Source organism: Athene cunicularia (assembly GCF_003259725.1).
Source record: "Athene cunicularia isolate RWA chromosome 7 unlocalized genomic scaffold, athCun1 chr7_part1, whole genome shotgun sequence".
Classification (NCBI taxonomy): Eukaryota; Metazoa; Chordata; class Aves; order Strigiformes; family Strigidae; genus Athene; species Athene cunicularia.
Genome location: NW_020799107.1, coordinates 14,309,718 through 14,331,084, shown reverse-complemented (window position 1 = coordinate 14,331,084; position 21,367 = coordinate 14,309,718). Strand labels below are relative to the sequence as shown.

The following is a 21,367-nucleotide window of genomic DNA, read 5'->3' as shown; positions in this document are numbered from 1 at the left end:
GATGGAGATAAAACCTGAAAATAGGGGCGGAGGCGGCCCCGCAGCCCCCGCCCGCCGCAGCCAATGGAGCCCCGCGCAGCGGGTCGAGCCCGCGGCCAGCGCCGAGTCACGCACCGCTACAAAATGGCACCGCTTCGCCCCCCGGGGGCGTCCGGGAACGGCAACCCCAGGGACGCGGCGAAAGCGGCTCTCCCCGGCAGAGGCTGGGCCCCGCGAGGTAAGGCGGGGGGCAGCTAAGGCGACCGTTGATGCTCGTCACCCCTCCCTTACAGTGGCATTCTCGGGCGCTTTGCGTGTGAGAAGAGCCTCGTCAAACTCACATCATCCCACAGCCTCTCCTAGCAGGGGTGTGATCACAAATGCCACACGGTTCCCTGCACCACCCCTTCCACCAAAGACCCAAGCCCCGACCGGCGGTGGCGCCTCTCGCCAGGAATCCACAAACATGAACAGAGGGTGAACGACACAGTCTCACGCGGGGCTGAAACCTGAAGCGTGGACGGACGCAACATGATGAAACGTGCAGGGGACAGCCTGGCCCTCGCTAGCCCTCACACAAACCAAAGGAAACTGTGCTCCACACGGCCATTAAAGCCTTGAACTCGGCGCCACAGGCGCCCAGGAGGCCCCGGGCAGCCCGTGCCATAGCCGCCCAGGGAGGCTCGCTGCCGCCATGCGCTGGCACCGCGACGGCCACTCGACTCCTGCCCTCTTTCTTCCAGTGCTCTCCAAGCATTTGTGAACAGTCTTTGTCAGAGACAGCAAAAACGGGCCTTTGATCTGACTTACTATGACAGTGATTGACACTGTGGGGCTGACCACCATCCCGACATTTAGGGCGCAAGACGAGCCCTCCTTGTGCACAGCCAGAGCGCAGCCCTCCCTTCCCTTGCCACAGGCTGCAGCACCACAACCGCTCTCCCTTCTGCAGCAAAGGTATTTTTATCTCTCATGACTCAGTAACAACTAAAGACAAGCACAGTTTGTCGCAGGCTTCTGGGTGGAATTGGCATGTTTTGCAGCTGGACCACAGTGTTACCATTTAGTTCAATCCTGCCAATGGAGCTGAGAGTAACGCTCACCATGAGCCCCTCCTCTGTTCCCTTGCATGGCCACCAGTACATTCTCTACAGGTTTTAAAAATCTGCTGGGTTTCCGCATAGGGTCAGGCTGCAGAGATTAAAGATCAACATATGTGTGCTTCACCAACCACTAATCTGCAAGTTAATAGCTAATAATCAAAACACTGGCTGCAGATTATATAGGATGAAGCTGTTGGGCATCACTGGCTCTTACTGGGGCCTTAGGAGTATCTGGCCTAGTTCCCAGTTTCAGTACAAACAGGGCTACTGAGGAATACTTTTCCAGTGACTACCCCAATCTGCCTGTCCTGCTTTTAACCACCCATTACTGCTGCAGGTGAATTTTTCTGCACATCCTTCTAAGTGCCACTCCATGGCAATAGGAGGTCAAGAAAAATGAGGTGAGGATGGCAAAAACTGACCACCTCATCATTGAGAAGTGTGAGAATCGTAGGGACTCAGGGGAGGAGGAAGCAGACAGACTTTTGGGCTCATCTTCTCCTTTCTTTCTAGGTAAAGCCACTTCATGGTTTCATTCCCAAGAACTACATCAAGTAAAAGTCTTAATGGAATAAGGTGGACCTAAACCTGCTTCAGAGGAGTCATCCTCTCCAAACAGCTTTGAGTGACAACAGGCTCAGGAAGCAAACTGCAGTTCTGGAAACGTTGTTTCGTTACATGCTTTGTTGGAACCCCAAATTTATCTCATTTTTTAAAGGGAAAAAAGAAATCACCAACATTTAATGTTAGGAAATAAACTCTTTGAAAATTGAGTTTGTTGGAAATAAATACCCCAGCAATTTTCAAGAGTACATTTACTATCAGAATAAATCCTTATTATTTTGTATAATTCCACTTAAGAAGCAAGATAAAGAATTCTGAATTTTCCTTTCAATCATTGGTAGAATGCATATTTGTTTTTTGACATATTTATTCCTTATTGGTAATCTTCCTCCTAATTCTGAAGAACTGATTTATTTTCAATAGCACTTTAGAGTCATGTTAGTAGAAACTGATCTCTGGATCCTGGAAAATTAAATCTTAAGAATGCCAATAAAAAGGTAAGCAAAACTACCCAACAGGGAAAGGTCCTACCTCATGGCTGTGATTATGAAAACAAGTTATAATCTAGAAAGTAGTTATAAGATTATGAATTTTAATTCTGACATTACTGTGTGTTACAGTAATCTAACTCAGACTGCTTATTGGTTTTATATAAATCAGCTTCCCACGGTTCAGTGCAAAGCATTTTCTGCTGTTTACAAATATAGCAAAACTGGGCTCACCCACACTTACAGCCCTTCATATTTGCTCTAAGCACTACAGTTGTGCACACCAGAAGCCTAGATAAAAAGAGAGTTAAACCCATAAAACTAGCAACAGAAAAATTATGAAAAATATATATTAGCTATTTCTTACATATATTTTTCCCAAATAGTGTTTTAATTAAAATTCATACAACTGCTTTCAGATGACATAATTCTATAATGCATATGATCATTCTTCTGCCATTGCCTAATTTTGGGAGTTTGGCACTGCAAGCTAGTGCTCTTCTTAACACAGCCCACTTCGTTTCTTTTGAAAACCAAAAGAAAGAATGCAATTTCTGTTGTACACACCTTCCTGACCACAGTTCGGGTCACTGGGCAGGTCCAGATCTTTAGCTTACCAGTACATGAGATAATAAAGTAAGCGAGAGCAAGCCACTGTCCTCAGGTAGCCCATAGTCATTGCAGAGATGAGTCACCATTCCTGAGAGCAAACAAAGTAATGGACCTGGGGGTTCAACTCAAATACTGCAGGTAGCTCTCCTCTTCCACTTCAGGCACTCTGTGCTGTCTCTATTCCCAACCTGGAAGCCTGCAGGCCCTGCTTGCCTTCTTACACCCTGGCTGGCTCTTGATTCAACACCTGCTCTCCACCAATGGCTCCTGCACTCCCAACCACCAGCCAAGTCTCCTCTCCATAGCCCTTTCATTTTCCAACTGTTATCTTTATAACTTGCTCTCTCTGAAGTCTACCTTAACATGGACAATTATTAGATACTGTCTGCTATGTACTGGATAAAGAACAGGTAGAAATCTGGGGAAGAAAGTCTTCTCCCTTTCACTTTTCTAAGTAAAGTCTTGATTTTATTTTACTAATTGTTTGTGACAGACATTTGTAGTCATTGCATGTGTAGGGAGCAATATGCTGTGCAGACTCCAGGAGGAAGGAAACTGCAGGGCTTCTTTTTAAAATTTAATTTAAGGATGTGATTTCACAGGATTGAGGTGAACTGCAAATGGAACAACTGGAAGAGCAACCTCTCAGCAGAGCACACAGTCAGAGCAGCCTCTCAGTCCTGTGCATTTTAGTGACTTAAGCAGTAAAAAACCAAACCCAGCAACACAACAACCTTCAAACCGAGACATCTCTTTATACATATTGTCTATATGGACATACGGACTAAAGGAAAAAAAAAAAAAAAAAAAAAAAAAAAAAAAAGACTGTAACCTGCTATTTCAACTGTTTTCATTTATTCTAAAACCTCAACTGTAAGAGTGGTTCGGTCTAGGTCCTACTGGGACTCCGCTTTACTTACTTCCCCCTGGAGCAGTCCTTCAGGATGCGGGAGAAACAGCTGTTTTCTTGAGTGCTATTTGCTCAGTGTTAGCTGGATAATGTATGCGTATTTTCTGGTACTAATCTCACAATCAGTAAGTCTTATTATGAAGACTCCACAGAACTAATTTTAAAGCCATCCATGGCTCGCAGTAAATTCCAATTAGTCACTCTCTGAAAGACACATTATGTAGGCTTAATCCAGTCACACAATTCAGTCAACATCGGACAAATTATTTTTCTAAAAGCATTCCCATTTGTTGAGTAATAAACTAAAATTACTCGAGAAAAAACCCAGAAAAATTCAAGTCAGGTTAAGCTCACAAGTCCTAAAATGCCTAGATTAGATTTGATCAGACTTCCTGAAGCCCACGTGCATTTCCAGTACAATGGAGTGTTTAGTTTCATGACCACCTGGCTCCTCTCTCGCACACAGTATCATGTTTTCTTCAGTGTCAGGAAATGCATGTGCAGTGCACTGCAGGCTTTTCATTCTCATATGGTATTTTCATGTTGTTATGCCTAAACGTGCCTTTATTGTTTCAGACTATATATATAATACAATCTCTTCCCTCTAAGGAATTTTTTTTTTAATAATAATATTAACCAGCAGTTATATTGCATGCATTTTTTTTTAAATTAAAGATGATGTCCTATTGTATATATCTCAAGAAATGAGATATTTGGTTTGCTATGCAGTTAGCCACTGTATGTTTTGGTGTGTTCTGTTTCACTGTATAGCTAACTTAGCCAGATGTATATGCTCAGAAAATCCTTCCTTGCCTGAATGCTTTATGAGCATATTTTATGGGCTCAGTACACGATTTTCAAAAGCTAATCAGTCAGATTGTGAAACTAAGTCCAATTTCCTCAATGCTGTTCTCAGTGAAGGCTTGTTCCATGCTAAATATAATTTTCCCAGTCATATCTTTCACAGAATTACTCCAAGGGGGGAATGGGAGCCCAAAATTTTACTTTGTATTTAAAAGTGATGATGTTTTCACTTAATTTTCTTCACTTGTAGACATGCTAATGCCAGGCACATCCTCTGCACACAGACACATGGTGTGAGCAAAGGGTAGGGATGTTATTAAAAGAAAAGTTCAACTTGAAAGTTGACATCTCAAAAGCTGGATGGGAAGGACTATCACGCAGCCTCAGCCACCAGGGCAAGACTTCACTTGCTGCCATTCCAACACAGCCACATTAACCTGGCACACGGACAGCATCAGGCTCCCACAATGCTCAAAGTATGCTGGGATCCTCAGGCAACACACAACCCCGCTTTGAGGCCACAGTTACCTACAGAGGAGTCAGGGTTTAAGACATGGTTGTATGATGAAAAATTACTCCTGAGAAAAGTTCTGGGTTTTACAACAAAATTTTCCAAATCAGACCTCCCCCCCGGGAAAGACTTACTGTAAAAACTAAAGAAATGTCTATTTATATTTTTGAATATAAATATTTTTGAAGTATGTGATTTCCACAGCAGATAATAAACATTTTTATAGCTAGAATTTTTTTTAAAAAAAAAGTTTTAATTAAAACCTTAAACAAATTCAGCCAAAGTGTTGTCTTGGTTTAAAGTAAAACTTAAATTAAAACCAAGAAATAACCTAAACCAAAGTTTAAATTATGGAAAATATGTTGCCAATATTGCTGCTAAAAATTACTGCATAAAAAGTGAGTTCATTCGGTATTGTATTGTGCAATACAATTACGAGTGTATTAGCATTATTTGGGAAAATCTTTGCACTGATATGCCTACCAGAAATACTCTGAAGTTTTCAAAACAAGGGAGCATACTCATAAAAAAGCAGAGATCTTAGGGGAAGCCAACAGAAAAGCTGTTTTTCTGTAGCTTTAGCCCTATAACCTACCAGTCACTGCAGCTCATTTGGATCTAGGTCAGCCAGCTTAGCTTGTTCCTAGTGGCATGACGGGTTGTAGGTTTGCTCCTGGCAGTTACCACTATGGGCCTTTGGAAATGACAGTTTGAAACCGTGCACTGGCAGAAAGCATCCACTGTGACTATTCCTCTTTTTAGTAAAGAGAAAAACAATTAACATTTGCTGTTCTGGACAGTGGCACAGAAGCAAGGCACTTTTCAGTGGCAAACACAATTCTTTCCTGTGGGAGGGGGCTGTTTTGGTATATACCCACAAATCTAGCTATGGCCAAAATAAAATAAACATTTCACAGTACCTTTGGTAACAAGTTCTACTTTTGGTTTGGTTCTGGAGGACTTTCCTGACATCAAGCAACTTAGCTTTTAGCGAGGTCAGCAACTGGCCTGTTGTGTCCGCTGAAGGAAAGGGGATAATTCTGGAAATTTCCTTCATACTCCATAGGTACAAATACCACTACAGGGGTGTTCATGGGCACGTAAGAATGCGCACAGGCAGGGACATGGATGTTGCAATCTGTGCACCCTCAGCAAGTTCGCTGGTAACACCAAGCTGTGTGGCATGTTCGACATGCTGGAAGGAAGGGATGTCATCCATAGTTCAACAAGGCCAAGTGCAAGGTCCTGCACTTGAGTCGAGGCAATCTCAAGCATAAATACAGGCTGGGCGATGAGTGGATTGAGAGCAGTGCTGAGGAGAAGGACTTGGGGGTATTGGTTGACAAGAAGCTCAACATGACCCAGCAATGTGTGCTCGCAGCCCAGAAAGCCAACCATGTCCTGGGCTGCATCAAGAGAAGTGTGGCCAACAGGTTGAGGGAGGGGATTCTCCCCCTCTACTCTGCTCTTGTAAGACCCCACCTGCAGTGCTATGTCCAGCTCTGGGGCCCCCAACATAAGAAGGACATAGACCTGCTTGAGTGGGTCCAGAGGAGGCAACCCCAGCCAAACCGGGTGAGTACAGAAGAGGACCAGGAGCGGGCAGAGCACAGAAGATACCACTTCCCTGCCTCAGGGGCTGGCAGCATCACTGTTCAAGGCAGAGCATGCAAGACAGTTCCTGAGCAAGGAGAAAAGCATCATGAAACACCAGAATTTGTCTCCAGTAAATACTTCAGATGAAGCCTGTCCTTTACAGTTTTGCTTTCAGTCCTTTCCATCCACCCTACCATCCTTCATAGCTTTGGTTTTGGTCCATGACATCTTCCTCTCCTCCTGCCAGAAGCCTGGACCATGGCAGTCATAAGCTAAATAGTGACTTAAAGCAGCTGCCTGTGCCAGGTATTCCTCGGAAATGTAGAAACAGAGAGACTGGGATAACTACCAACATAGTTTAAGTCAACCATTACAGGGGTACGCACTGATGAATCAGGGCTAGAGAGGTCTGTCTTGCAGCTATGAGACCTACCAGAAGAGGAGATAGTGGAGCGAGGAGCTCTGCCTAAGGGAGCGACCCTCACATTGGCCAGCAACACACAGAAGCTGCTCCTCAGCAGCTTCTCCAGCTCTCTCTCGTTTAGTTAGCATTTCTATTTCAGCTAACAACATTGCATTTTCTTCCCTCCCCTTTTTCTGTGGCATGTCTCCTCGCTGGCCTGCAGGGAGCTGTGCTGTTGTGACTGAGGCATGACTGACGTTCAGAGCAGTGAGGGGTCACTCCAGCAAAAGCCTCTTGACTTGTGACAGGCCAAGGCAGACTGTATTCCAAAACCACCTTAAAAGTAATTTATAAATGCCACAAGACAGTGTGCTCTATAGGAGTGATAACAGTCAAGATGTAACGCAAATTGGCAGCTGCATGAATGCTACTCTTTTTGCAAATACTCTTTGTTACTAATATACTACACTAAGTATCATAAGAGAAAACAGGCTGTTAGACTAATCTGAAACCACAAAGGGCTGGTGATAGTTTATTTCCCATCTGACCTACACTGCTGTAAGAATTTCCTCAAACAATGGGGCAGAGTGGGGAAGAGAAGGTGCATCAAAAAAGCTTAACCAATGTTGACAGTGGCCAGACTTTATGAAATAAATAATTTACAATACTTCCTTTATAATATGCATTTAAGAATCATATTGATAAAAGCAGTTTTTACAAAAAACCTCTGTATCTTTTTGTAACTGAAAATGTATACACTTGGGAATAATGACAATCATATAATCCAGAAGGTCTTTCTATTATTATATTTATTGGTTTTTTTTCTCATTTAATCCTCATGGAATAGGAGCTTTGACTACTGGTATAACATGGGCAAGCGGTATGAAAATTTCTTTTTATGTCTCATTAATATTTTCTTACCTAATATATAATACTCTCACATTAGTCTCGTCTGGCAGCTAATGCATCTAATATTAGCCTTTTTGTTCTACACAGTAATTCAATTTAGAGTAATTCAATGTATGTTATAATTGAAAACTGCAGCTCATTAATTTCTAAACACTCTTTGTATTTCAAACTACACCTGCTCCTTTGGCACATCCTCTATTTTGAATCCATCTACTTCTTCCTGAATAAGCTATGTTGCTATGATACATGTGCTGTCACGGTTTCTTTCTTCAACATACTTTCAGTCCATAATCATACTTATTTAGCATAAATAAGACCAAGAGAGCAAAGTCTCCTAACTCTTCCTTAATTATCCCTTGATTCACGAATCAAGGTGAAAACAGTTTTTAACCTGAAGGAACACTAGAATTGTGATATGGACATGCAATATTCTTGCAAAATTTATAAAGATGAAAACTTACTTATATCTTACTGCTGAACAGTTACAAAATGGGGTAACCCCCAATGTCCACCATGACTCCCTGCAGAGCCTGATAATCAGTTTTCTAGGTACATGTGTGCCCATGGGCATAGCTGCACCAGTGCTGTGGGTCAGGGCCAACGTTCACTTTATACAATGCAATTAGGCAGACTCAGAAAGTGAGGTAGGCTGATCATCCTTCAAATGAGTCTCTCATGTGGGCTCCCACTATCCTTGCATAAATCTCTATTTCAATCAGGACTGATTTGAAACTTGACATGATTGAAACCAAAGTGGAATTGTCAGTGGAATTATGCTCCCAAAGTCAAATTATCAATTATTATAAAATTATCAGTTTATTGCCACCCATAAAATCTTCTAATCCCTGGTCACATTCTCAGAAAAGGCTCATTTTACATTCTGTTGACCAGCGTTTAAATTTTCTCATTTCTCTTTTTCCACATATGGTTCATCTTTCCTATTTATTCCCTCTTAGTTTCCTAATTAACATTTTAAAATGCCTCTGTCATAAAAAATTTCATATAAGGGCAGGAAACATCCCATCTCCCTCAAAGAAGCTATAACTGTTAAAAATTCTTATTTGAGACAGGCATTCAAGAAACCATCATCTCAACTGGCCAAACCTAGCATCTTTGAATCAAACTTAAATAATGTCTTGATCTGAAAACTGAATCATTTTGAACGAATCAAAATGGGGCTGGTTATGTAACTGCACATCATAAATTTGGGCTATGCTGATTATTTACCTTTCAAGGGAGAAGCAGGCATTGGCATGTGGACAACTTCTGTTACACAGGAGGGACTTTGGGGTTTTTTATCTTGTTTTTTTTAGGTGTCCCCCCCCCCCCCCCCCCGCAAGTCTGTGGTTTCTTGCAACATAATGTTTAGTTGATGTCTATTTTCAGTGGAAATGCACTAGTCCCAGGTTGCAATCAGTAACTCAAAGATCTGACATTTGGGATTTCAGAGGCAAATGATCTTTGAATAGAAGCTATTATTTTGAGTATAGGCCATATTGAAACTAACACTAAGTTCAGGATATAGTTCCATTTCTTAAATTCATTGGCAGTGAACAAAATGTTTGTTCAGCACAACTGCTTTCTTCTTACTTATTCATGTTTTCCCCTCATCTTACAGGGCAATTTTTTATTTGTACTGCCACCATGAACTAGCAGTTTAAGTGACCCTTCTCAGGAGATTTCTAACACTGAGGTTGTTTGAATTTTCAACAATAAAAACAGCCCAAGAGAATTAACCCGTAAGGCCAATAAAAAAATTATCAAGTAAGTTCTCAGCATTATCTGCTTGCTGAGCAGCGTCTGCCTTGTGAACCCCTGTGTGACAAAGGTGATTGGCAGCTTCCAGGCACCAGGCTGCAGCGCTGCAACAAATGCTAGCAAGAGGCTGGAGGCTGGAGTGAATGAGAAGTTGTCATTAAAGAGACTGAGCACTTCAAATTCTGTGAAAGATAACAACTCATGACACTTTTTACAATTTTTGTGCATCTGTACTAAACACATAATTACTCTAATCATCAGACAATTCATAGAAATGCCTGAATGCAAATATAATCCACTATCATATTAACTTTGAGAAATGTTTCAAAACTTCCAGCAATGTAAAAGCATCAGCAGTCTTCAACTAATAAACTAGCTGATACATGATTTAAATCATAGACCTTTAAAAATATTTCACCACTACAAGCAAAATGGAAATTGGGAATACAGGAATACTTTCATATTTTCACATTATTTCTCCACTCTTCTTTCAGGAAGGGGAAAAGCTGCTTGCCTCTAAGTGCTACTAATCTAATTCACAAATTGGAAATCTTAAAAAAAAATCCTAAATCACATAACACATATGACTAAGGTTTAACAGAGAAATTATACTTTGTGATAGTAGCTCTAATGTTCCCTAGGCAAACTGTTTCAAACTGCTTTAGCTCTAACCAAATGCAATAATAATCCTCACTAAAAAAGCAATATAGTCCAAGTGCATTACAATATGAATGTCACTATTAGCAACACATCATCCTGTAGTTATCTTGGAAGTTGTATGGATGTGAGGAATATCAATACTAAAATGATGAGGATTAGAGAAAAAATTGTTCCTCAACTGGTTGGGTTTTTTGGTGATAATTCTTACCTTGCTTTAATGTTAGGACTGTAAGAACAGTGAATGCAAGAAGCAACACCATTTCTAACTATTGATGCCATGCAGAAAAAAGGTTAAATATGGAAAAGTTTTAGAACATCAAAGTTAATGATCAAAGGACAACTTTGCAAAACTGTCAAGAGTTGCTCTCTTTGCTGATGTGACAGGTTTGAAGTAATAAGAGCAAGTAGTTTATTGAGCTTAGTAACAAACCTTTCTCCTTTGTTCAAATTCAGAAAACACTCAGCTAGAGACTAAAACTAAGTATGAGAAGTTTTATCTGAAAATACTTTTTTTCTTGTGAAGAATTGAAAAGAAAGAAACAAGGACTAGAACAGATCAGCTTCTGTGGCATTAACCACAGGATAAATTATTGTTCTTTTCTTCTTTCACAGTCTCATACTTCATTTAGGCACCTCTAACTGCTTCTTTTTCTGCTACCACTTCTAATACAAGCATTTTACTCTTCATGGGTCTTAAGGGTTTGGTAACCACTTATGAATGGGCAATTAAGTGGAGCAGATGTGCCTGCCTGTCAGGGGATTCTCTAACTGAACAGGGAGTGACACACCAGACCGCCACAGCTCCATGTCCTTTCCATCTTTGTACAGAAGCCAAAGGACATGTATTTGTATTTGTGAGCATGTAAACAGTGACCAATGTAAAATGCTTTCTGCCCTCCTATTGAAATAAAAAAAACCACCCAGCCCTCATCCTGCAAAGTAAGGGAAAAATTAGTTTATCTGAATAATGATAGAGGTAAGTGGAGAAAATCCCTGGTAGTCAGACTCTTAGCACAGATTTATGCAGCCTACAGACTTGCAGAGGGTTGAAACCACAAGACATGTTGGATATTAGTTCACAGTCAAAGGTGCTACTGACCCCACTTCCCGTAACCCCAGCCTTTCCTTGGGACTCTCATGTTCAACTAGTGACCAGACCTGACCCTGCCTAGTTTATGAGATTAGATACAATTGTAGCCCAAGGTGATTATCACCAGCTATACAGTGTCACATTATAAAGTCTAAGTGAGGTAAGAAACTTGTAAATAACAAAATTATCCTTTTATAGGGCTCTTAATTCAACAGTCCAGTCTGTTTCCTGTAGAAGTGATTAGTAACAGAAAATAATTAGGAGATGCCAGATGGGAGGAGGAGTTAAAAAAAAAGACCCAAAACTCACACAGCTAAGGAAAGAGAACAACAAATGCTAGCTGCCAGCTAGCAACCCACCGCAGTCCCTCACCGTCCAGCCAGCTCTTTGCAAAAGCCATAAATAAGCCATAAATGACAACCACATGCCAGCTTTGGAGACTGCTCTGAAGGAGACCCACCTTCCCCTTTCTGTGGCCACTGCACAGATTATTCAGTTGTGAGAAGGCATAAAAAGTCAAGGGAAGCCATAGTGGGTTTTCTCTGAAAAAAAGGATGATGATTGTAATTTCCTTGTATATGGCTATGAGGCTTCCCCACCACACCTCTAGGCAGCCTTTTTGGAAAGCTCAAGCATAAGGCCCATCGAGAAGGTAAGCTGCAGACTCCTACAGAGCATTAGGACTGAAGCCACGACAGCTCTCTATTGCTCATCAGGAGTTGAGCTGGACTTCTGCATTGCTATGTCCCATCTACTAAGGTCCACCAGGATAGGAAAAAACTCTTTCCACCTGAAGAGCACCCAAAGCTAGATATCCTCTTTAGCTCTTCAAGAGCTAAGGCAGATTCCTTCCTTTCTTCCTCCCTGTGACCTTTCTTGTGCTAGCCTATCCCTGTTTTAAAAGGAAACTTCTGTCAGCACACAGAAGGAAAGCTAAGGCTATACACTACTTTTTAAAAGGCATTAAAAATGTAACCAGATCCAAACCACCAAGCATTAGAAACCCTGGAAAGAACTGCTGGTGAGGGCTTCACACTGACTTACCTCACAACACTGAGAAACACAGGAAAAGAATAGCAGCTTATTCATTGCTAAGGGTTTCATTTTATCAGTAACAACACAAGCCGTATTCTTCAGATTTAATTGCACAGCAACTGTACTGCTTTACAGCCTTTTTAACAGTTATGTACACTATTCATTTTACAAAGGCTCGATCAGGCACAGGGCATACACTGAGAGTAATTACTCCCCACACTTTTGCTGAGGGTCTGGTCTATGAGTCTGAGAGACCAGACCCCCTGATTTCACAGGGCAGCTGCCTGTCTCAGTATAATTAGACAGTGGACTTTCTGGAGACTGTATCTTTGTGTACACATCTCATATGCCAGATCATAAAAAAGCCACACTTATGTCAAATAGCAGAAAGTCATCTCAGTGAGCAGTCAAGTGACTTGTACCCATGACAAAAGGTTGAAGTGGGATGCTGATCCTCAACTGTGCTTACCTACAAACCAGAGGAAACTTCTCTTACAAGAGTAGCATCGTGACAAGAGGCACCTTGTGCATTTGAAATACAACCTGACCTAAGCCACTCCTCACTGTCTGAAGTTTGTGGAGCCTTATTTGTTTTGAACCTTGTAATACTAGACCAGCAACACACAGTCAGGCAGCACACAAACACACAGCTTTCACTTCCCATTAATCCCACACGTTATTGTGTAAGCATTACATTAATGTGCTTTGGAGGCACAGGCGCGCACACACACACACAGAGGCAGGCAGGCGAGGTCCTGCGATGCTAACTGGAATCACCTGGGATGCCATCTGTAACCTGCACAAACTAATAGAGCACAGCTGAGCACCAACCAGAGCTGGCAAGGACAGAAGAAAAAATTTGGTCTGGGAAGAATACGAGAGCTATTGGACTGGTTTGAGCACTGGAGCTGAGCTACAGGTCCAGTTAGAGAGGCTTAAAAAATAAGTTTGGCTTGCTAATGTATGCCTTATAAGCATGAGATATGGACAAGAAAAAAACCTAGACATTCTGTGACCTGGGGACTAAATTAGCAAATTTTATGCTTCAATTTGAATCTCTGAGTCTTAAAACAAAATCAGTTTATATAATCTTATTAGTGTATCATTTTTACTGCCACACTGAATGTAAATAAGGGTTTAGGTTACTCTCAGTGATTATGAGTAGAAAAAGCACCCTGCAGTCTGGAGAAAAGAATTTTCTTTGTGCTAATGTCTGCACACTGGACAGCACGTGTGATTAGCACCCCTTTCTCAGATCTTAATAAACATATAGTTAAGTTTAAAACTACATGCTTATAAAAAGGCATCACAACCATTTGCAGTCTTAGTTTGAACTGTATGTGCCATATATAATGACATATATGGCACTAGATACCTAATGCCATAAATGCTCATGCACAGAAAGGGAAGATGAGGAAGACTGTGGCTGGGGCCATCTCTGTGGAGTACGACACTGCTGATACGCCAGAGCAGCTACCTAAAAAGTAGGCTTGTCTTTCATCCTGCCTAAGAACTTTCGTGGTATTGACAAAATTGTGCTTTGAAGTCTTTGCTGAAAGATGGGCTAAACCCAGAAGAAATAAATAGAAGTTTTTGCCTTCCACAGAGTTATGTTTTATTTATAAATTACATTAAATTTACAGAGTGATTGTCATGGACACCCGCGCAGGGACTGGAAAGGAACATTTGTGAGAAAAGAGTTGACAATCTCCTCAAGTTAACCCATGGGATTCTTCAGTGCTCAGTCTCCTGTGTCTTTAAATGTACTTTAAGGTAGACATTTATTAGTTGTACTTTAAAAAACATTATTGCTTTGTTGCTACCCTTGTTATAGTTATGGCTTGTCTAGAGTTTTATATGTTGCATACCCATCTTTTTCTCATAAAATTAAGTTAATTCAAGTAAATGGAAATATTTCAAACAACTTCCAGCATCAAGATTGCTTCACTCTCAAAGCACACATTCCTCCCTGATTACTAAGACCATGTCTTCTTTCTAGTTCCTACTGGTCCCAGCATTGACATTACTGGGCACCCAGTGTTGTTCAAAGCTGTCTTCCTTCATCACAGACCTTGCACTTCTATGACAGGCTACTGTAACTCCCTTGGCTACAATTTCTGATGTCCTTTCCCTGAAGATAAAATGAACTCTGGTGAAGGAAGATTTAAAGCAGATCTTACTAACAGATTTGATTGAGAGCAAAAGTAGAAAAGTAGTAGTACCATTAATGAAAACACCAGTGTCAGTTCAAGGTTGGAAAGTGAGACTGGTGCCTCTGCAAACACCTGTAAGTATGACCTTTGATTTTTTATGTGGAGGCTGTTATGAATCCATTAGAAATGTACACAGAGATTGCAATTAACTTTGTGATCTGTATTATCTTTGGAGGCAAGCTTAAAAGCATGTTTCCTAATACAGTGACACACATTTACATTTACACATCTCCTTGCACAGGGTTGCAGACAACCAGCCTTCATCACTATGGAGGAAAAAATAGTATCACCACTAAGGTCATTAAAAATAGAACAAAAGAGTGCTTTTGTTGGGTGACAGCTGCCACAAACCTTCTCTCAATTCCTTCTGTCTGTAGGAATTGAGCTGAATGAAGTACATTCTAGAAATGAGTCTTTAATTGATTTGCACCCACGGAAGTTTCTTGAAGAAACAGCACTTATCACCAAAGTAAACATGAATAAATGTGATTTAGATGCTATCCTAACATTAACCTCAGGATTTCATTCTGAAAGACAGAATAACTCATAACTGATTATTTCATTTTCTCATAACAAATATTAACTTTTGAATAAATCAAATTCTTACATTAATATCTCAAAAGCATGTCAAAATGGAAAAAAATCATATTTTGCAGGGATTTCAGGAAGGACTTTGATATATGTCTTGGTATTTATTAATTTCTGAGAGCTACCATTTTTATAAGGTATTTAACAGAATCAAGTCATGTGTTCTAAGGCCATAATTACCTTTGAGAGTGGAGAATGTTCAGAGATCCATCAGTATTCAAGTCATGTGAGGAACAGTAAATCTTGTGATACTGGGTATTATTTCCACTTCCACGCTAGGCCATACAGGCTGAATCCACACGGGAAGCCCTCTTTCAAATGAATCTTAGCCCTCTGTTAACACACAGACCACGATGGCTGCACAACTGAGTTCTGAACAATCTGCAGACTGTTTTGGGAACCAGCATTACCTTTTTAGCACAGCAGCTAAAATATCTTTCAGGGCATTCGAGCATGACAAGCACTCTCCTGTTTTCAATCTCCACGCCTCCAGTTATCTCTGACTATTTATTAATTCTTTCATACGTTATGAAAATCATAAACCATTAACCAGGAATTTTAAATATATATGGTAAGCAGTCAAATTCCTTCTCATAATCAGTGAAGCACATGCTGCACAGTGGATTGTTTTCTCATGTTTTTCCTATTAAAAACTGCATCCTGAATCACACCACAATATGGTCTCTTGCAGGACTCAGTACTTCGGAGTATTGTGATTTCTGTCCTATAATCCTCATCTAACAATCACATAATTTTTGTCTTTTCATCTTTTATGGTTTTTAAATCTTTTCCCTTTACTAAGACTCATTTTTAAAGTATTGCATATGACAATTCACCTAACACATGCTGAATTCTGCTACTATAAATTAATTGCTAAAAAGAGTGCGGAACAAATAAAGTGGTATTTGTGCATGCTGGGAGGCATCTAACACAAATCTGTGGTGTTCCCTGCTATTGCCCCACAAAATTCAAGGTCAGGTGAAGCTCTTTTTAATATTTCATTCTCAAGTTTGAGGTGTTTTCTCTGGCTGCCCAATTTCCTCTGCTTGGTTTTATGGCAGAAAGCAAAACTACATTTCCACCAGCTGTTCCCCAGCCAGAGCCTTTGTGTCTCTCCTTTCCTTCTTCTGAAGGGTTTATCTTTCATACACCACCCACACAGGATTGGGCAACAGTCGCAGGCACAAAGTTTAGATTTGGATCTGAACAGCCTCAGAGTCTGCAAATCTGGAAATGTATTTTGGCTCAGGATGATCAATGTTCAAGACTCAGACTTATTCCTCTCTTTACGCAGGAGGAAGCATACAGTGTAGGGAGAAGCTGTGTGGCTACAGTATAAAACTGATAAAGATGCATTAATTGCCAAATAGTGTACCCTGCAGAAATTTTCATCCGCACCATGGGGCTAATGGGCTAATGTTGTAACACACAGATTCTGCTGTTTGCATCATAAGACAATGTTTCTTCTTGTTGGATTTTGAACATTTTTCTTTGCATTCTTCAGTGATACTCTCTTTATATAGGACAACAGGAATGACTCTGTCATCCCTTCCACCAAAGGGAACGAAAAACTACTTGACCTATTTATAAATGTCCTATAAGAAACCTCCTTGTATCATGGCTAAATGATTCATAGGTAACTATTATGTTATTATTAATTGAAGTTTTCAAGTAAATATCAGTCAGAAGCAGGAGCCTGCATAAAAGCGGTAAAATTACCTTCTGAGCAATTTAGTAGAGGATATGCCTATTTTTCTTAATTTATTATTATTATTTTACCAAAGAAAGCTTATAAACTAGCAGAGTGAAGTTGTAATCTCTCTTGTGTTCCTTGCTGCTAGCGTGTTAACTTTTTTCAGTATGCAGGCTTTTAAAAAAGCCAGATATTTCCTGTCATCCAGTACTCATGCTTTAAATGGAAACTATTTGTCAAACAAGTATATATGTCATTATTTCAAATTTTTAAAATAAAATTAACATCAGATGCGAATCAGTCACCTGCCTGTACAGTCCTCTAGCCAGTTGGTTATGTTCACCCCACTGAACCTGAAACAGTTCTCCCAGGCTGTCAAGGTGACAGCTTTAGTGGATGTGCAAGTAGTCAAGTGCCCCAGACAGTGATGGGAGACACCTGGGAAAGCCCTCTGCGGCCTCCTCTCCCCACCACTCCTACACTGCACATAGCTGCCACCCCCCAGGAGACATTCAGCGAGGCCACCACTGTATCTCTCTCCCTTCCCATGCTCCCCACATCCTGTGACTTACAGAGGACAGAGAAAGGATTTGGCAAGCCTTAGCTGGACATTGGGGCTTGTTCCAAATGCTGAGGTTGCCACTGGGATCGGGTGTTGATCATGGGGTTGAATGCCTTATTCTCCTTGGAGATGTGCTGAGTGAAGCGACACTCAGGACTCTCTGTGTCATCTTCCAGCAATGACCCTGAGAGGCGTAAAGGCAGCAAAGATGGCACCTCTGCACTACTCCACAGCAAAAAAGATCACACTGTGCCTTTCCCGCACAGCCACAGGTAGTAATCCCAATTGGATAATGACTTGAAAATTAAACTGAAAGCACCACATTTAACTATACTGTGATGTCTGTGGGCCTCATTGTGTTCACATCAACATAGTTCCAAGACAAATAAAGAAAAAAAGGCTCAAAAGCTGGGCTTCAGGCCAGTACACCACTGCTGTTCAACTATGTTGCAGATGAAGCCACTTTAGTTGCTTGTAACTTCCAGACAAATGGTGTGGGAAGTTGCAAGTACATGACTAACCTTTCTAAAGGTTTTTCACCTAAAATTTCAATCGGTGAGAAATATTTAATACTTCTTGAGCTATTTAATGACAAATGTTTCAAAACAATATGTATACCTTGATGAGTCTGACATAACACCATATAATCTATGAAAAAAACAGCATTCTTCAATAATAACCACTGAAATCCCTTTACTATGAAAAAGGTTTTCATCAGTCTAAAAAATGTTGTAACAGAACAGAATTCTGCTGTCACCTGAAAGTTGCTAAATGCAGGAAGAGTTAATTTTACCAAAGAAACCAGAAGCAGTGACTTCCAGAACTCTTACAGAAGATTTTTACCCAGCTTTGCATTATAATGAACTCTCTATGATAATATGCAAAAAAATCCTTTTGAAACAGCACGCTGCAAGTCAGTGTCTGTCAGGAACTGTAACTGATAACTCACCCTCTACTACTGCTACCTAACAGGCAAGAAATCGGGTATTTAACATGGTCAGATAGCTTCAATATCCCCACCAGTATTTCTTTTGTCAAAATGATCTGATAACAGTGAAGATTCATACTTTAAGCTAAGTTGCATGCTTCATCTCTCAGCAAATTCAGTGCAGGATGACAGACTGCTGGAGAACGATTTGAAGGACCAAAGCTATGAGCCTCCTCTCTGTGGATGCTGCACGGAGCTTAGTTTCACTGTAATAGTCATGTATGTTGGAAATTGTCAGAGACACCTTTCCTCCACCTCAAGAAAAACTGAAATCCAGACATATTTCTGACTGGAAAGACAAACAGATGATCCGAACTAATGTTAGCATTTCTTCTATAAGCATATTAGATATAACTAATGTCATTCTGAAGTCTGTGAAATAGGGGAGCATATCAGACTGTTATACATGCACGAACACCTACACATATGTAAGCATACACCTTTAAAAACACTTTCATATGTCAGCTTTTCAATAAACAAAGTATTTAGTTTAACATGATGGAATTTAAATTATGTTTTCTTTTTAAGTTCAGTCTCTGTCACACAAATGAAGTTTCAGGAAGCTGCTCTGTCTGCCTGATACATTCCCAACCCCCTTTAATATTTCTATTTTCACCAGTTCTAAGATTTCTTTGTTGTTCGTTTTTCTTTTATAATCCAGGACACAGTTAGTTCTCAGCTGATACTGCAACTGTCTGAAGAGAGCAATCCCTCTTCGTAAGTCTGGCTGAGGCCAAAAAAAGCTCTGTCAGCTTCTGACAGGCTGAACTTAGCCAAGTGAAATGTTTTAACATTTTACCAACTTTATGAACAGGCTTATTTATGATGTGGACAACTTTACTGTCATTGTATGCAGACTGCTGAATAGATTATGGAATGCATTTGTTTGGGGAATGCTGAATATATTAAGAAATATAATTTTGGCCAAAGGGCAGTTGTCTTATACACTGTAAACAATTCTAAGGTGAAATATTCTTAGCCCATTTGAAATAAAGGAATGGCTTAATGGTAACAACTATGTTACCAATGCGAAAATACCTGAAGATAACTAACCTCCAATCATAGAAATTTGTAATATGCAAAAATTGCCATTAAAACCCCCTATAACCAGTTAAAATACTACTATTAATGCAATACTAGAAATAAATATGTAGACTAAATATCTACAGATACCTTTAGCACTTTATAGTAAAGGGGGAAGGTTAGAAGTATAAAATAAAAAGTCTAACAGAAAAAAGAGTGTGGGTTAATAATTGCTTACCCTCTTTTCTGCTACCTCATCCTCTCCTGTAGACTCTTTGCCATCATGTTCATCTCTCAGGGTTGGCATATGTTTTTTGTGTGCTGGCTCTCTGTTTAAAGTTGTATATCCTATGTGTTCATAAATTGGATTTATTGTCATCTTGGCAATGTATTCAGCTGCCTTCGTTTCAATATAAAGAGTAATCAATCCATCTGTCACCAGGTCATGGATGGACTCAAAACGTTTCTCCCCAACAAAGTGCTTTCCATCGTAGTAGAGTCTGAAGTTTCTGGTTTGACTTCCAAATCTGCCTCAATGAAATGGGAAAGTTTTTTTTAAAGAACAGTAAGCAGAATAAAGAAGAGTAAGCAAGCCTTTGCAAATAATAAAAAACACTTTATCACTTAAAGCTGTGACTATGCTCTGTGTATGTTCCAGACGAGAATGAAAAATTCCACTACTACTTAGCACAGATAGGAAGGAGAGATCAACAACAACTACAGATAGATAGCCAAAACAGTGACTGTCCCAGAAGGAGCTGTTCGTTCTCTTATTCTTTTAGCCCCTCCATTATCCAGTGGAAAATCTGAAAATTACTTCACACTCTTTAAGGCTTTTTTTAGTACTTTACTACTGCATTGCTGTAGTCAATTTGCTTGGCTCTGATATGAAGAATTCTCATAATAGAGTCCTCTATTACAGTTGATCAATATGGAGTTTTGATGCTGTCTCGGACCTCTGCGCCCCTGCTTGCTTGCAGGAAGAGGCCATTCAGGGTTCAGCTGAGCTTCAGTGCCAACAATTACACTGAAGCAGAACTGCTGCCAGAACTGGAGCAGCACAGGACAAAATGGCACAAGGGCAAGCATTCTTTATTCCTGGCCAAAGGCCAAGGACTAACTCTTCAAGCTTTGTACAAAAGTCCTTCTGTGTTATGCTTGTTAAGTCCTGAGCTTCAAGCAAATCTTTGTAATATACAGGATATATAACGTGAAAGCTATCTGACGCTAGGCATTCTGCAGTCAGGGTGGAATAGCATTTTGATACAGGCTCTTAGCAACCATAAGAATGCCAATTTTACCTGAATATTAGCATATTTTCAAAAACTGTACTTAGAATCTGCAACAATTTTCTGCCTAAAAGCAATCTAAACGTGTGAAAACACACCAGTGTTTGCACTTGGCAACAACCAACGCATTTCCTGTGGAGAAGATGGAGGAAAGAAGCTGCTTTCACAGCTCGCTCCAGTGTCATTCCTTGGTCAGACAACAGCAAGGGTGGTTCTGCTCAGGGTATTGGGCCCCCTTGTGAGGTCTGATCTGCCAAATAAATATTAAAAGCTAAATCTGAAAGGATGGATTGCTTTCATTTTACAACCAAATGCTTCACAGGAGATGTGAAGGAACAAAGTGAACATTGGTGCTTTGCTGAAGTGGCTCCTTTTCAACATGGCCTTGCCAAACAGGCAAAAGCATAATTTTAGACTTCGGGTGAAATATTGCACTCTTCTTACAAATATGGGCAAAATCACTTGTTCTGTGATGTATGTATTTTTTCCTTGTGTTCTGACTCAAAATGCCAAACCTTCCCATGCCCTTATCAATAATCTGACAGTAACTGCAGCTTCAAGAGCTGTTATTTCTACATAATGCTCAAAT

At 40.4% G+C, this 21,367-nt stretch overlaps 1 protein-coding gene across 2 annotated transcripts in view; it reads right to left on the bottom strand.

The window, feature by feature from the left end:
* The window catches only part of CHN1 (chimerin 1), a 53,129-nt gene extending 32,723 nt beyond the window's left edge, over positions 1-20,406 (bottom strand). The window contains exons 1-2 of one of the 2 annotated variants that reach the window (XM_026853059.1): positions 20,336-20,406; positions 19,728-20,016 (exon numbers count right to left, since the gene is read on the bottom strand). In XM_026853059.1, the coding sequence (XP_026708860.1) occupies positions 19,728-20,016; positions 20,336-20,391 (345 nt within the window). In that variant the 5' untranslated portion in view covers positions 20,392-20,406. Of the gene's footprint in view, positions 1-19,727; positions 20,017-20,263 lie in introns of both variants that reach the window. The other variant, XM_026853060.1, reaches the window with a different exon arrangement.
* Positions 20,407-21,367: the final 961 nt, after the last annotated feature.